This window comes from Pituophis catenifer, unplaced genomic scaffold, assembly GCF_029215685.1.
Source record: "Pituophis catenifer annectens isolate HBS135680 unplaced genomic scaffold, rPitCat1.0.hap2 SCAF_2, whole genome shotgun sequence".
NCBI classification, from domain to species: domain Eukaryota; kingdom Metazoa; phylum Chordata; class Lepidosauria; order Squamata; family Colubridae; genus Pituophis; species Pituophis catenifer.
Window position 1 is genome coordinate 133,568,184 of NW_027256882.1, and position 16,241 is coordinate 133,584,424.

The following is a 16,241-nucleotide window of genomic DNA, read 5'->3' on the forward strand; positions in this document are numbered from 1 at the left end:
TAACAAAATTTTAAAGGTAGTAGGATGAGGCAGGAATTATTCTCTCTTAAAGAGGACAAAAATAGAGGTTACTTAGGCAGAGGATACAGAACATGTGTGCTGAGGATTTTGACAGCAACATTGTGAAAAGGTGACAAACTGCAAAAATTTTGAGGCATATTTTGAACAGGCAACCTATTCAATCTTTCCAGATCCCAACCAAATTGAAGGTGCTGGATTTTAAAAATTTTTTGCTGCTCTTACACATTGACTTACGAGAATGGAGCTCTTCCAAGTACAGGTAGTCTTCGACTTATGACCACAATTGAGCCCAAATTTTTTGTTGCTAAGGAAGACATTTATTGAGTTTTGCCTCCATTTCACAACCTTTCTTGCCTCGGTTGTTATGAATCACTGCTGTTGTTAAGTCAGTAACACGGTTGTTAAATGAATCTGGCTTCCCCATTGACTTTGCTTGTCAGAAAGTTGGAAAAGGGGATCGCATGACCCCAGGACACTGCAACCGTCATAAATATGAACCAGTTGTCAAGCATCTGAATGTAAATCACATGACGGTGGGGATGCTGCAATGGCCATGTGAAAAATGGTCTTATGGCACTTTTTTCAGTGCCGTTGTAACTTTGAACAAGCACTAAATGAACTGTTTTATGTCGAGGACTACCTCTACTTGCATCAAATCTGTTATTTGTAATTCTTGTTATTTACCGGGTGTAATAGTAAGTAGTTTGGAGTGATCAAATGCTTAAAGTCTATTATAGTGTAGAATCTGGTTACTTGACAGATCACTTTTTCTGCTTATCCAGTGTTGGGGCAGGGTGGATGCACTCCAGGTCCCATCAATGAAGTGTTTCCATTTTATGGGACCAAAGAAGTGTCCTTTCTGTCATAACCCCTGTGCTCTGGAACAGCAATCCTGGGAGATAAGCAGGGCTCCCAGTCTCCTTGGTTTCTGGAAGTCTCTTTTAAGACCTGGCTCTGGTCTCAGGCATAAGGGTAGGGTGGCTGTGGAGCCCACTGTGTTCCCTCCCCCCCCCCTTTAAATATTGGAAACAGTTTTAATTCAGGCAGTCATATGATATTGTTGTTCGTAATGCATGTACAGCTTGATTGCCTCATGTAGTGACCATTTGTGGTTACAATTTTGTGAGTAATCTTCACATTTATGATCTTTGTAAACAAAGGAAAGCTGAAGTAAGGTCGTAAGCAGTCAGTTTCATTTAGTGATTGCTTTACTTCATGGCCAAGTAGCTAGTCCCAATTCTTTTGGGTTTAGTTTTCATTTAGCTACACAAGGAATATCTGTACTGGACTTCTTATATGCCATCCAGAATCATGCTGGAGTTGGGTGGCCTTGACAAATCCAACAAAATAAAATAATAAATTAGAATTGAATTGTTAAACTGGACATCTTGTGGATTCCAATGTAAGAAGTCATGGATGTCATGGATATATAAGATATGTAGAAGGACAGACTGCCTGAACAGATTAAAAGCACCTGTGCTCTTTCCTCCCACCTTCTTGGCCCTTCCCAGTTGTCAAGACAACCTGGTTGTCAATCAAACAGCAGCTGCTGGATACAGGAGAGACGAGATGTTCACAGGCCTTGAGAAGAAAAGGTTGCACAAACAGCCAAAGCGTGAGTCAAATAAAGAGGCAAACTGAAAGACAGACGGACCCGATTAGAAGAGGGAACCAAGAAAGGAGCAACTAAAAAAACTGTGGGAAGAGAAGATACATCTTTGTCCTTCCCTCAAAGCTGGTATGAGGAAAAAGTCCTTCTAGCCATTTCCCTAAGAGGGAGCAAAGATTCAAGAGAGAAGAACTAAGACATCTAGCCAAAAAACACAACCAAGTACAAAAGATGAAGAAAAAGTCAGAAATTGACAACAAAAAATAGAAAATGAACTAAAAAAATTGAGCTCTGCAGAAAGCATGCAACTCTACAGAGTGACAACAGGGAGTAAGACAACAAAAATATAAAAATAAAAAATAAATATATTAAAAATATAAAATCAAAAGATATAAAATATCGTGAAAAAGGGACTTTAAAGAATATAGAGTAGATAAAAAGCTTCTAAAATACACATAGAACATTGTTTTATTAAGTCATTTCTGAACTAGTTGAAGGCATTTATAACTTTTTATATGTAAGCTTTCCTTTTCTAAAATAAAAGTGTCTCCACTGAAAGAAATACAAAAAACCGAAAAAGCCAACCACCTATCCAAGTTTCCTCTGTATGTTTGCGTGTGTGTATATCTTATTCAGTAGTTTCACTTAATGCCAGTATTCCTTTTGGTCAAAGATAAGATCAATATTTTGCTGATCTGACAGTATACTGCAGCTGTTTCTTTGTTCAGAACTGATTTTTGCAAAGAGATAAAAAATACGTAATTTAAACCACTGGAGCATTCAGAAAATCTACAATGTAAGACAACACTTTCTTTTTGTTCTGCAGCTGGAAGAAATATCTATTATGAAAACAGCAACAGTACGGTTTCCTGGTGTGTCCCCCCTCCACTTTATTTTATGCCTAAAACATTTTCATGGTCTAAATGAAGATAAAAAGTTCAAGCCTGTTTCTGAAATGTTAACGAATATACATAATGTACAGGAAAATTCAACATTCATAGTACCGGTATTTCTTGTTTATTTAAGAACAGAATAAAGCATTTTTAAATATATTACTTTTAAGTATGCTACACAAACAAGACGCTGGTTTGCACATTAACAGTTTTCAAAAACCAAGATTGCAATGGCCCTTTCCCACCCAAAATACTGATGCAACAAACAGATTACTTTTTAGAACAAATATAAATTCAGAAGTCCCTTAGTAAAAAGGTAGTAAAGGAAAATTAAAATGCCACAGCTATGATTGGCGATAGATCAAAGTAAATATTTTGAGAGAACCAACTTTTGTTATTTTTACAGATTACTGATTTTTTTTTATTGTAAGGCATGAAGGTTTGTATATGGTTACCAAAGCGGTAGCCACAATCATGGGTATGGCTCGTTTGGACCACATCCAGGGTACCGAAGGGGTTTGAGTATTTAGTAGAAGAACCAATTCAGAAGAATAGCCCCTGGATAGCTAACTCAAAAGTACTTCCATGTATTTCAAAAGTGACTTCACTTGGCTAAGCATAAGGACTCAAAAGATTTTCATGGCAAGAATATAGCAAATGAAATGACAATCCAGTGACACAAGAATGAATATGGTCATTCTCTTTGACTTCACAGTTGACTTCCCACACAACTACCTTCTTAAACGTCTATTTACTGTGTTCATGAAATTGGATATAAAAACTGGACAGATCTAGCATGATGGAAGGAGACGTATGACAAGAGGCACAAATGATTAGAAAAATCTTTGAGCCTCCATCTCCTTGGTTGACCACATTGAAAGAATATTGTCGAAGGATCATGGTAAGAAAAATCACATAACAGTGTTTAAAGATGAAAGAACAAGGTAATAAGGTGAACATAAAATGACATTGACATATCATTTTATGTTATTATAATTCCAAAGAAACAACAAAGACTTTGGATTTTATTCAGATATATCCAAAAGGATCCAACATTTCTTCAAGTATAGTACTGTTTGCTAAGTCAATAATCTTATGTATGTGTACCCTAAACATTATTGAAATGTAATACTGGTAAGCATATGTGCAGGAATTCCTATCATTTATTATGGTGTATCTAAAATAGCCCAATATTTAATTTCAATGAAATGGATAGTGATGATTCCTGAGACTGGAGAGAGAAAGCTTTGTGTATAAATATGCAATGTATAAATCACCCCTATTCACGTTTTGCAAGGCATGCAAATTATATCTTAGGAGCTGGTCACAGAAGATAATAAGGGTAATCATTTGAGCAACAAGGATTGAAAAACCAATACCTAACTAAAGATGGAGCTCTCTCCCCAAGTCAGTAATAGCACTTATTTGTTTGGCTTCTGGAAAATCCCAGAATGAGTGATGACAACTTACTGAAATAAATACTGGAGGAAATATACATCCCATGTTTACTTCGTTCTACACATTAGGTGATCAGAACGATTAGGTATGCCTGATGAAGACATTAATCAATCTGACATTTCTCTTCAAGTTTTTCCAGTTGCAATGAACTTGCATTGTAAATATTGAAAAATTTGACCAATAAAACAATGGCTTAAACAGGAAGAACATATTCCCCTTCAGAAAAGGGAGCTGTCCATTTAAAAGTCTCACTGATGATGGATCTGATTCCATGGGTTCTTTGTGGAAAAAAACAAAATGGAAATATAATATAGGGGAAAGGTTGCATTTCAGGAGTTGCTTTTGGAAACTAATTTTTTAAAATTATATTTCGGACACTCCAAGTCATCGTAAGGAATCTAATCTTGATCCTATGTTCCATGCAGAAAAGTGAACAGCGGCTGTGGCAACAGGTGAAGCTGTGGTTAGTTGGCCCAATTTCCTATTTAGGCGTTCTGGCTGCTGCAGGATGTGAAGAAATCCTCATAAAATCTTTGATACCAACTACAACTACAACATATAGATTTTGCAGCAGATTCAGGGAGCCAGACAGCTTGGAGTACCAACTTAAAGAATGTGACTTGGATTCTTGCTGATTTTCAGGCACTCCAACAGGCTCCCTTTCTGTGCAAGCTATCAATATTAAGAAGCTTCCAGAGCACAAAGGCAGAAAGCCAGGCATTTTTTCCTGGACTAAAAAGAATATGGGGCTGAGGGTGCAGGTGAAAATTCACTTGCTAGTCTTCTTTTTCACCTTGGTTGCATTGATATCTGCTTTTGTCTTCTGGATTCGAGAGAAGATTTCCTTAAATAGGGCTTTATATTCTGGCTGACTCTGCTCTAGTCGTTTGTCTACGGCTTCCACATGTTTGGTAAGGCTCTTCTCCATTGTTTTGAGCTCTTCCAGCTCATAACCCTCCCCCCGGAAGTCTCTAAAGGAGCTGTCACGGGAGATGGGGCGAGAGGTTTGTACACCAGCATGACGTACACTGTCCTTATGCTGACGGCACTTGCTGAGAAGCTCCTCATACTTTTCCAGGAGGGCATGGTATTGCTCATCCACTTCCCTCAGGATTGACATTCCCCTTTTCCGTACATTGTTGGCATGGAGTGTATAATTGCCTTCATGGCGGCTCACAGCATCCTTTGTTACAATGGCATTAAGGGCTGTGTCGCTACAGCTTTTCCGGACAGGATGGTTCGGAGAAGCTGTCATAGAGGATTCATGATTTTTCCTCCCATCTTCCTCAGAAAGGTCTATGTAGTCAGATTCAGGAGCATTGTTTAATGGTTCCAGAAGTGTTTCCGATAGGTTGTCCTCTCTACTGAGGAGATATTTCTTGACTTGCTTCATCTGCTGGAGTTCCAATAATTCAGTTTCCAATTCTTTAATGCGCAATTTGCAGCTTTCCATCTCACAAACTCGTTGCTCAAGATCTGAGTACTCCTGGATAACTGATGTATACTCTCTCTCCACCCTTTCTTTTCGCTGCTTCTCCTGGATAACTTGGGACCGGAGAGAATTTACCATTGCTTGCAGTCGCTCATTCTCTCGTTCCAAGGGCATCTGGTTGAACTCCATGGAAGAGCTGTGGATCTGGAATGCATCCTCATATCTAATATTAAAAAGACAATATAGTTGGCAAATGAACAGGATCCATGGGTAGATAGCATTATCATTCTAGTGAAGTGCCTAGTGAGACACTTCTGGAAAGCCACATAGTTGGCTCTAAGGATAAGCAAATTTTATACCTCAAAGCAATAGATACGTGCCTCTGAGCTGCTAGTTTTCTATATGTACTTCTATATTTTTCACTAAGGGTATTCAAATATATAATCTCACCAAAATTCTGTTTATCACATACCCAAGATTCAGAAAGTAAATCTGTATACAGGTAGTCCTTGTCTTACAACCATTTGTTAGTCACCATTTTAAGTTACAACAGCACTGAAAAAAGTGAATTACAATGGTCCTCATATTTACAATCCTCATAGCATCTCATGGTTACATAATCAAAATTTGGACACTTGGCAACCAGCATATATTTACAATGGTCGCAGCATCCCAGGGCCATGTAATCACCATTTGCGCCCTTCCCAGCTAGCTTCCAACAAGCAAAGTCAATAGGATTCACTTAATGACTGCATGATTCACTTAACAACTGCAGTGATTTGCTTAACAACCATGGCTAAAGGGGCATAAAATCAGACATGACTCACTAAATAACCACCTTGATTAGCAATAAAAATTCTGGTCCCAACTGTGGTCATAAATCGAGGACTACCTACCGTATATAACATTATCAGAGATACTGCTTCTCTTCTATGCTGAATGCCAGTGTTCTCATTTGAAATGGTGATGGTGGATAGGATTAATATACTTTCTGAAATCATACAAATGAGCCCTGACAGTGGCTGATGTCTAAAATCTTATGTCTTTTTCTTATTCAAACACCAGTTTTAACTTGCACAGGACGAGTGAAAGGCTACAAAATTATTTCTAGAAAACTACACCTTTCTTCCAGCTTGATTGCCTAGAGCCCCTAGTCTTAAAACAGGAGAATTCTGCTATACCCTGAAGTGACTGAGATCCTGTACTTCTCAATACAGTGCATTTCTGAAGTAATAAGAGCTACTATTTCACAGTGACAATAATGGAACTACACTGATCCTTACCAGCAGGTAGATCATTACCAATACAGTACTACAACAGAGAAGGAAAATTATTCAATTTCCCCATTATCCCTAAGATTCATACAACTTGGGTTCTTATTGAGTAATTCATGAAATTTCAGACCAGATTTTTATATATGGTCTACAAATGTGACACAGAAAACCCAGATTTTATTTTTCTGTTAAATTTATATCTTGACTTTTCTGCAGGAGTTCAAAGCAACTTATGCAAGGAGTTCCCTTAATTTTTCCCCCTCAACCAACACTGCTGGGATAGGTAGAATTGAGAAGAGGGGGACTGGCTCAAATTGATCTGGGGAGTTTTCTTTTTTTTTTTTTTTTTTTTTTTTTAATTAGATTTTATTATAACATATAGTAATACAATCGGTACATTTTCGGTTCATTGGTGCAGTTATATACATATATACATCTGCATACATTATTGCTTGTCTTTTGTTGATATTGTTTCTTGGAGCTAGATTTAATTTCAAACACTTAAAAATAATAGTGCTCAGCTCCCTCAGACTAAATCTAATACTATTCATATAGATTTTGTTAATTAGTTAAAATTTAATCTCTATTACCTTCTTTATTTCTTTCCCCCATCCATTCGTACCACATGTCCCACACGCTATAAAATTCTGAATCTTCTCTGTCATTAATTTCTGAAGTCAATTTGTTCATTTCGGCGCACTCCAATATTTTTCCAATAACATGTTCTTGAGGTGGTATTTGTTTTTCTTTCCAATACTGGGCAAAGGAAATTCTAGCGGCTGTCAGAATATGTATAATTAAATACTTTTTCTTTTTTGCATATTCAGTTTTCAAAATTCCCAGGAGAAAAGCTTTTGGGTCAAAATCAAAATTTTCTTTTATTATTTCTCTAATCCACACCCATATCATCCTCCAGAATTTTTGTGCCTGATTACATGTCCACCAGCAATGATAAAAAGTACCCTGCTGATGGTCACATTTCCAACATTTAGGGCTCGAATTGGGGTAGATCTTCGCTATCCTGGCTGGGGCCATATGCCATCTATAAAACAGCTTGTATTGGTTTTCCTTATAAGCCGTCGCCTTTGTCATTTTAAGGTTATTATTCCATATTGAATCCCATTCGTTCAAATTTATATTCTGTCCTATATTTTTGGCCCATGCTAACATCGGTTCTTTAACTACTTCCTCTGCCATATCATACTCCAATAAATAATTATATAATTTAGCTAAAATTTTGTCGTCCGTACCCATCCATATCTTATCAAATCCATTTATGCTCATTTCAATGCCGAATTCCTCCTTATCTTTTTTATATCTGGATTTAATTTGGTTATATGGCCACCAGTCTATAGAAATACCTTGTTCCATCAATTCTTCCCTTGTTTTAAGGTTCCCTCCCCCATCTAATAATTCATTGTATCTGAACGTTTTACCCATTTCTAATACATTTGGATATATTATAGCCTCCATGGTGGAAAGCCATCTCGGAATTTTCCTATAGTGCTTCTGTCTCATCTCTCCCCATATTTGTATCAAGATCTCCCTTATTTTATGTCTATGGAAGTAAGTTTTTATCTTCTTCCCAGTATCCCAGAGATATGCATGCCAACCCTTCTGGAGATCATACCCTTCTAGAGTTAACAGTCTTTTATTTCTTAGGGTTGCCCATTCTTTCAGCCATACTAGGTTTGCAGCTTTTTGATATAACTCCCATTTAGGTAATCCGAAACCCCCTCTTTCCTTCTTGTCCTGTAAATTCCTAATTGCTATCCTTGGTTTCTTTCCCTCCCAAATAAATTTCCTGATGATGCTATTGAGCTCCAGAAAGAATTTTTTATCTAATTTAACAGGGACCGTTCGGAATAGATACAATAACTTGGGTAATATGCTCATTTTTATTGCCGCGATTCTGCCTAATAATGATATCTGTAGTCTTCCCCACTTTTCCAGATCCTGTTTAATATTTCTAATCAATGGTAAATAATTATCCTCTCTAAGGGCCGAGCACCTTGATGAAATCCAGACCCCCAGGTATTTTACCTTCTTGGCGATTTGGATCTCCATTGATTCTTCCAGTACTTTTTTCCTTGCCTCCGTCATATTTTTTGTTAATAATTTAGTTTTGGATTTATTTAATTTAAGGCCTGCTACCTCCCCGTAATTGCCCAATTCTTCCAGAATTTTAGTGCCTGATTCTAATGGTTCTTCCATGATTAATACCACATCATCTGCAAATGCCTGTGTCTTATATATCTCTTTTCTAATTGTCAGACCCTTTATTTCATTATTGTTCCTAATCTTTCTCAAGAATACTTCTAGTGCTAAGATAAATAGAAGTGGGGATAGAGGGCACCCTTGTCGGACCCCTTTTCTAATTTGAAAAGCCTTAGTTAGTTCTCCATTCAGTAATATATTAGCCTTTTGTTTTTGATAGATTGTGGATATCGTATTGACAAAATTTGATCCGAATTCCATTTGGATAATTTGTTGTTTCATAAATTGCCAATTAAGATTGTCAAATGCCTTTTGGGCGTCGACAAAGACCAATGCCATTTCTTTGTTCGGGTGTTCCTCATAGTATTCCAATATGTCTATTATCATCCTTGTATTATTCCTGATTTGCCTCCCAGGGAGGAATCCATTTTGGTCGCTGTGTATTAATTTATTCAAAATTATTTTTAGCCTTCCTGCTAAAATACCCATATAGATTTTGTAGTCCGTATTCAGGAGGGATATCGGTCTGTAATTTTTAATTAATTTTGGGTCTTCTCCTTCTTTTTGGAGGAGAGTAATATACGCCTCTCTCCATGATTCTGGAATTTTGGATTCTGTTAGGGCCTCATTATAAATTTCTAACAACTTTGGTAACAAAATTTCTCCCAAATCCGAATTTTTATAAAATTCCCCTGGAAGTCCATCTGGGCCTGGGGATTTGTTCTTTTTAAGTTTTGATATTACCATTCTTAATTCTGTCATCGTTATTTCTTTATTAAGTATTTCTTTATCCTCTTCCCCGATTTTTGGAAGACTTTCTTTTGACAAGTATTGGACCACCTTTTCATTAGGAATTTGTTCTTCCGCATACAGAGCCGCATAATACTCTCGGGCAATCTCCAATTTATCTTCCTGTTTATTGTTGAGGTGGCCTTCCGGGTCTTCCAATTGATGAATTATGCCTTTCTCTTTTTCTTTTTTTAACCTATAGGACAGCCACCTGCCCGGTTTGTTTGCATTTTCAAAATAATATTGTTTGGTTCGTTTCATTTTGTACGCCAATTCCTCTTGATCTATTACGTTTAATTTGTGCCGTATAACCATCCAATTTTCTTTAACATCCTTATTATCTGGTTTATGTTGTAGTTCCCTCTCGGCTTTCCCTAATTCTTCTATCAGTGCCTTCTGCCTCTCTCTTCTTTCCTTATTCCTGTGTGCACTATACGATATTGCTAGTCCTCTTACGTACGCTTTCATTGTATCCCATATGATACCTCGAGATGTTGCCTCCTTTTCATTTACTTCAAAAAATAAATTTAATTCTTTTTTTACTTTCTCAACATTTTGCTTGTCCTTTAGAAATTGATTATTTAATCTCCATCTTGTATTTCTTCTCTTGTGCGTACATTCCCATTTAACCTCTAATGGATTATGGTCTGCCCAAATGTTGGGCATGATTTCTGTTGACTTAATATCTAACCCTATATCTCTGCTTATCCACATCATATCAATCCTAGACCAAGATTTCTTAGGATTAGAATAATATGTATACTGCCTCTGATATGGGTGCAGAACCCGCCAAATATCCACTAGATTGAATTCTTCTACCATATCAAAGAATGGTTTTGGTAAATTTTTCCTCTTTTTCTTTTTACCTTTGGTCCCCTTATAATCTCTATTTGAATCTATTACCCCATTAAAATCGCCAATTATGCAAATCTTGCTCTTATCCATCATGCTTAATCTCTCTCCTAATTTTTTATAAAAGTCTCCTAGGTTTTCATTCGGGGCATAAATTGCTGTTAATAAGATTGGACAGTTGCCTCTTTTAACTTCCACCATTAATACCCTTCCCTTCGGGTCTGCATATTTTAGTTCGGCTTTTATTTCCTTCTTGATGTACAATGCTACTCCCCTTTTCTTTTTATCAGCTAGGGATGCATAAAGATTCCCCAATTTCTTATATTCCAAATATTTTTGATTTTCCTTTTTAATATGGACCTCTTGAAGGCACACTATATCCATATTTTGTTTAGCTAATTTTGTAAAAAAAATTTTCCTCTTTTTGTTATCGTTTAGGCCATTTACGTTAACCGATATCAATTTCCAATCATCCATCTCTTAATTTTTGTATACTATCCTAATACTTCTTGGCACGTGTGACTCTTTGTGGACTTTGGTCTTTCTTTGTCTCCTTACTATCCTTATCTTCCTCCTCCTTTTCCTTCGATATCCCTTCTTTCTCTCTTATCTGCTGGGTTACTTCTTCTTTCGATGTTTCTGCCTCTAACTCCTCCTTACTACTTTGATCCTCTTCAGACGCTCGTAATTGATCCAGGAACTCTTGAGCTGCTACTAAGCTATCTATCTTAACTTTATTCCCTTGCCATATTGAGGGAATGATCTGGGGAGTTTTCATGGCTAAAGGTGGACTTGAATGTGGATCTCCATGGTCCTAGTCCAACACCTATACCACATTAAAATCACCCTCCTTTTGTTGCCTTCCCCTCATTTCCCTCAATAATTCTTGTGTCATTTTTAAATCTTGAGAAAAATTGGATAATGAGCAGAAGACAGAATAGTGCACAATGGCTTTTGATGAAGAATCTAATGCATGGAAACACTCTGAAATTTAATCATGAACCAGGATTCAGTTAATACCAGGTAATGTTTAATTTAATTTACTGGTAATTCCTAAAGGAAATTAATATTAGTATATAATAGGCTACAGAAATATGCCCATGGGCTACTTGCTTTTCCTTTATTTGGTGCCATCTCTATTAATGACAATTTCACTTAAAGTATGAATCTGAACTGTGTCGAAAAAGATAAGGAGAAAGGAGGAGTTAAATAGGAAGCTATTGGAATTAAATAGGAAGCTATGGATTTAAGTTTCATTCCATAAAGAATTGGATAACGACTAAGCAGAACAACAATTATTTCAATCATCAATAACCAAAAAGACACTATGTCCCTTGTTTGTTCTGGACACCGTACAATATTTAACTGTGTCACTTACATCAAACACACAGGTCTAACAGAGCAATTCTGGCAATACTCCTTAAACCTTGTTTTGATTTTCTGATGTGCTGTCCAGCCTTCCAAAAAACTGGTACACTGATTTGACAATGGAAAGATACAAAATAAGTAAGCATAACCATGGGGACTGACCAATTCCCCTTTGAATTTTTGCCTTCGGGTGCCTCTGAATCTGTCCAGTTAGTGGGAGGATGGATATAAAACAAGTACTGAATTAATAGTATCTGGCTTAATTCAGCATATATTCTTCCTTGACTCTTAATAAACAAGTGACACAGTCATTAATTGAAAAAAGCTTGTGGCTGGGAAAGGAATGAGCAATACCAGACTCCCCAATCTCTCATTCATATATGGACTAGAAAGAGGGCAGTGAAATCCCCCTTAATTGTTATAAACCAGTGTCTATAAAATGCAAATTTTATAAAGTTATACATAGCCTTAGGACACATATCAAAGGTATGATAAGGACATTTTTATATGGATAATTTTAAGATTTTGCCTGGAATTATTTTAGGACCTAAGGACAACAGTAATTATGTTTGCCAGAACTCCATGAATTATACTTATTGATTGGTTCATTGATTGTTCAACTATTTCTGCTAGAACCAGATGGGACACCATAGAAATCTTTCAAAGGTGACTGAATTGCGATTAGTGTTGACGATGAATGAGATCTCTGACCTTTGGTTGGTAATGAAGTAAAGCATGTAGAAATCTGTATATTCTTATTATTCTGTAATTCTGTGTCCAAATGGAGGCGTTTTCAAGTGTGAGAGGAACTCAGTTGGTGCTATGTATGCGCAATGCCCACTGAAACTCAGTGATAGTGAGGAATGCTTTAAACCAATACTGGGGAGAGTAACTTCTTGAAGTAATTGTTTCTATCCATTCGGCCCTGCTGGCATCAGATGAAACAATCACTGGAATACAGTGTAGCCTATTTCAAAGCAGCCTCTTCTATTTGCATAAATTAAGGAGATATTACGTAAAAAATAACCTAAAGCCTCTGTTCTGCACTGCTGCCCCTGCACGTGGCAAGTACACTTGTTTTCATTTCAAATGCCAATTTGTTTGTTTCAGAAAGGGAAATGAACTTCAGATTTGCTTTATCTGAAATTGAAGTTCAGTTGCCTCAGAGATTTCTACGTATAAACAACCCTAATGAGAACTTTTCAATGGCACTACAGGAAGTTTAATAATTGTTAAGCCCACTTTTTAAATATGTATTTTCTTGCATTATTGAAGACTTTAACCCCCCCCCCCCCCGAGTTTTCAGAATAGCACAGAAAATCCCAAACCCTGATTCAGTTCAAGGATGCATTGATTTCTGATATAACAAATGGAGGTTTGAGAACACTGTGAATGGCTCCAAAATTGAGAAACAACTATGGCTGGGAAGGAAAAAGACAGAGGTAAAGGTCTATACGAAGTTAAACTGTTGTGTCATCTACTTCCTCTATAAATTAACAGATGGCCAAGTAGAGATATTTAACAAAAATGAACTACTATTTTCCCTGTCCAAAATACCTGGGACTTGAGCATAGTTCCTTGAGACAAGGAAATGTGTGGATCGTTCGACGCCTTTCTCTTTTTTCTCGGCGGACACGCAGCTGGTCTAAGCTCTGCAGTTCTTCCACTTGTTTTTGTAGCTCATCAACTTGATTTTGTAGTCCTTCAATTGTTTCCGTCAGGCTGTAAATAAATTCAAGATTGATGGAAAAGAAATGAAACAAAAAGCTGACCACTAAATTATATAGAAAAAAATACAGACATAACATGAAGAAATAGTTATACTATTCATACACCTATGCTTTCCTCCAAGCTATAATTATCTGCAGTACCATCTCTGGAGAATATGTATATGTGCCCTTCAACTTAATTTTTACACTTCAACAATTCTGGCCTGTAAATTGCAATTACATTCTCAGGAAGGTAAGCCCGTATTAGAACCAGCTAACTGTGCTGTCAGCTTTTCTCAGTTTCTTTTCTCTCTCAATACTAATTATGCATGCTTTCCCACAAATATTTAAAGAAGCATAAAACAAAGAATAACTATGTTTCTATCTGCCTATTATTTTCAGAAGTGCTAAATCATCAGAATTGCTATTTGTTATGAGCTGAACAGATCCTTCTCACACATCCCTTCCCCATCCCAATACATTTTCAAACACTTGCTTTTTCCATCCTACAAATCCTATCCTGGAAACATGAGATGGTATAAAGGATACGGTCGATACTGTTTTCCAGTGGGAATTTATGTGTTAGCATTTTCATTCGGAAATACTTTTAAATTACCCTTCAGAAAACAGAATGAACAATAGCACTGTGGTAGTGAAAAGCCCAAAACAACACATGAGTTAAGAGAAGTCACCTATTCACATGTCCATCTAATACAATTCTTTCCTTGTAGGGAAGTTGGCTAACTATATTTTTATTTATAACAGGTTCTCTCAAAAGAGAACATGTCTATGTATCTCTCTGCCACTATACTTGGGGGCAAATGCTACCTTGCATACACTGTTTTCAGGAGGGACTATGACTACAAAACCTCCTCCTGTTATTTCTGAAATCAGCAGTTTTTATCATTTAGAAGCTGCAAAATACAATAACTGATCTTTCTAAAGATTGGAAAACAAACACCCTCACTCAGATTTGAATGCTCTTTCCACTATCTGCCAGGATTGCAACCTCTACCTTTCAATTTTTGACATACCCGAGACAAACATGATATCCCTGGGCCCCACAATATGATGGGGCTTTTCAAAGTCTTTGTGAGCTGAATAAATTACCTTTGTTCAGCTGTCACTATAGAGAAAACTGCAAGATAACTGCTCTGAAGAATAGTGGGAACCCCCATTTCATTCCACTTACCCACTCCTAAGAGGTGCACTTCTCACTTGAACCCAAGGCATTATAGCATTTCCCCCGCCCCCCCCCCCCCCAAGCAAATGCAGGGAAGAAATGGCAAATCCAGGGGAAGGGTGTTGATTTGACTGCCATTTTTGCACTTTCCCCAATTGACTAGCTAAATGCAAATTCAAGACATGCTGCAGAGGCAAGAGGGGGGTATTGCCAATGTCTGTGTAAAGGTGTCAGTTATTTGGTCTTTAATAGAATTACAATTTTTTAAAACTTTATGATTAACTCTGGGAAGTGGGGATTGTATTTTCCTGTTCATGACTATGAATGAAAAAAATCTGATCCTTTGGGGATAGCAAATAAAAATCTTAAATCTACCAATCAGACCCATCAGACAAATGATTACCATTGTATCTTCTGCTGGGATGCCTTACTCTCTAGCACAAGCTTCTGATTGGTTAATTCTAGATCCCGTGCTGTTAAATCCAGCTGTTCATAAACTTTAGCATGTTGTTCATTCATATGCCGCAACATTTCCAGCTGTTTTGTCAAATACTAGAAAGAAAAACAAAAAGAAGTACAGCCAAATCAATCCAATCTCTTTAAGAATAGCATAATTAAATCAATTACAACTTTTTAAATGTCTAAAAATGTGTCTCTAATCAGGCATCAATTTTAGGATAGCCTAGGGCTAGGCAATTATAAAAATGAGCAAATGGGACAATCTACTGTATTTTCCGGCGTATAAGACGACTGGGCGTATAAGACGACCCCCTACTTTTCCTGTTAAAATATAGGGTTTGGGCTATACTTGCCGTATAAGACTACCCCTCTTCCAATGCACACCAAATAAAAATTAAAAAACATCAGATTTGATTTCAATATGGTAATTTTAATTCAAATGCTTATGCCTTTCCAAGAATCTAGTACACCAGGATACAGTGGCCTTAAATCTGTTGCTGTGATCTGGGTTAGATTTGGCCCACTGAAGTGCAAACAAACGTATTTTATTTCGTGTCACTACATAACCGTTTTGGCGATGCTCATTCACCATGTCTGCTACATGTTTTTCGAGTTCTGGCCAATGTGGGGTGCCTCTTCTTAATGCACACTTACCCCTTGGCATACTCTTTAACGCTTTTACATTTGCTTTCCAGTCCCGAACCATCTTTTCTGTTACTCCATATTGTCTTGCAGCAGCACAGTTATTATGTTCCATGGCAAAGTTTACAACTTTAAGTTTAAAACTGGCTTCATATTTCTTTCTTCTTGCTGGTGGAGCCATGATGGGGTCTTGACTGTTATATTTGTATACTATACTGTATGTACTGTTGCTGTACTGTATGTATTGTTGCTGTACTGTAGAGAAAGGTAATGGGCTACGCTACGTGTAGTGGCAAGAGGGCTATTTTGTACCAGGTTTTTTTCCTTCACCCATG

The 16,241-nt window shown here is 37.0% G+C and overlaps 1 protein-coding gene across 1 annotated transcript in view; it reads right to left on the reverse strand.

The window, feature by feature from the left end:
• Positions 1-4,750: 4,750 nt before the first annotated feature.
• Positions 4,751-16,241, reverse strand: part of CDR2L (cerebellar degeneration related protein 2 like) — a 31,076-nt gene continuing 19,585 nt past the window's right edge. Inside the window, exons 3-5 of the mRNA XM_070937586.1 lie at positions 15,209-15,357; positions 13,471-13,635; positions 4,751-5,636 (exon numbers count right to left, since the gene is read on the reverse strand). Coding sequence (XP_070793687.1) covers positions 4,751-5,636; positions 13,471-13,635; positions 15,209-15,357 — 1,200 coding nt within the window. The remainder of the gene's footprint in view (positions 5,637-13,470; positions 13,636-15,208; positions 15,358-16,241) is intronic.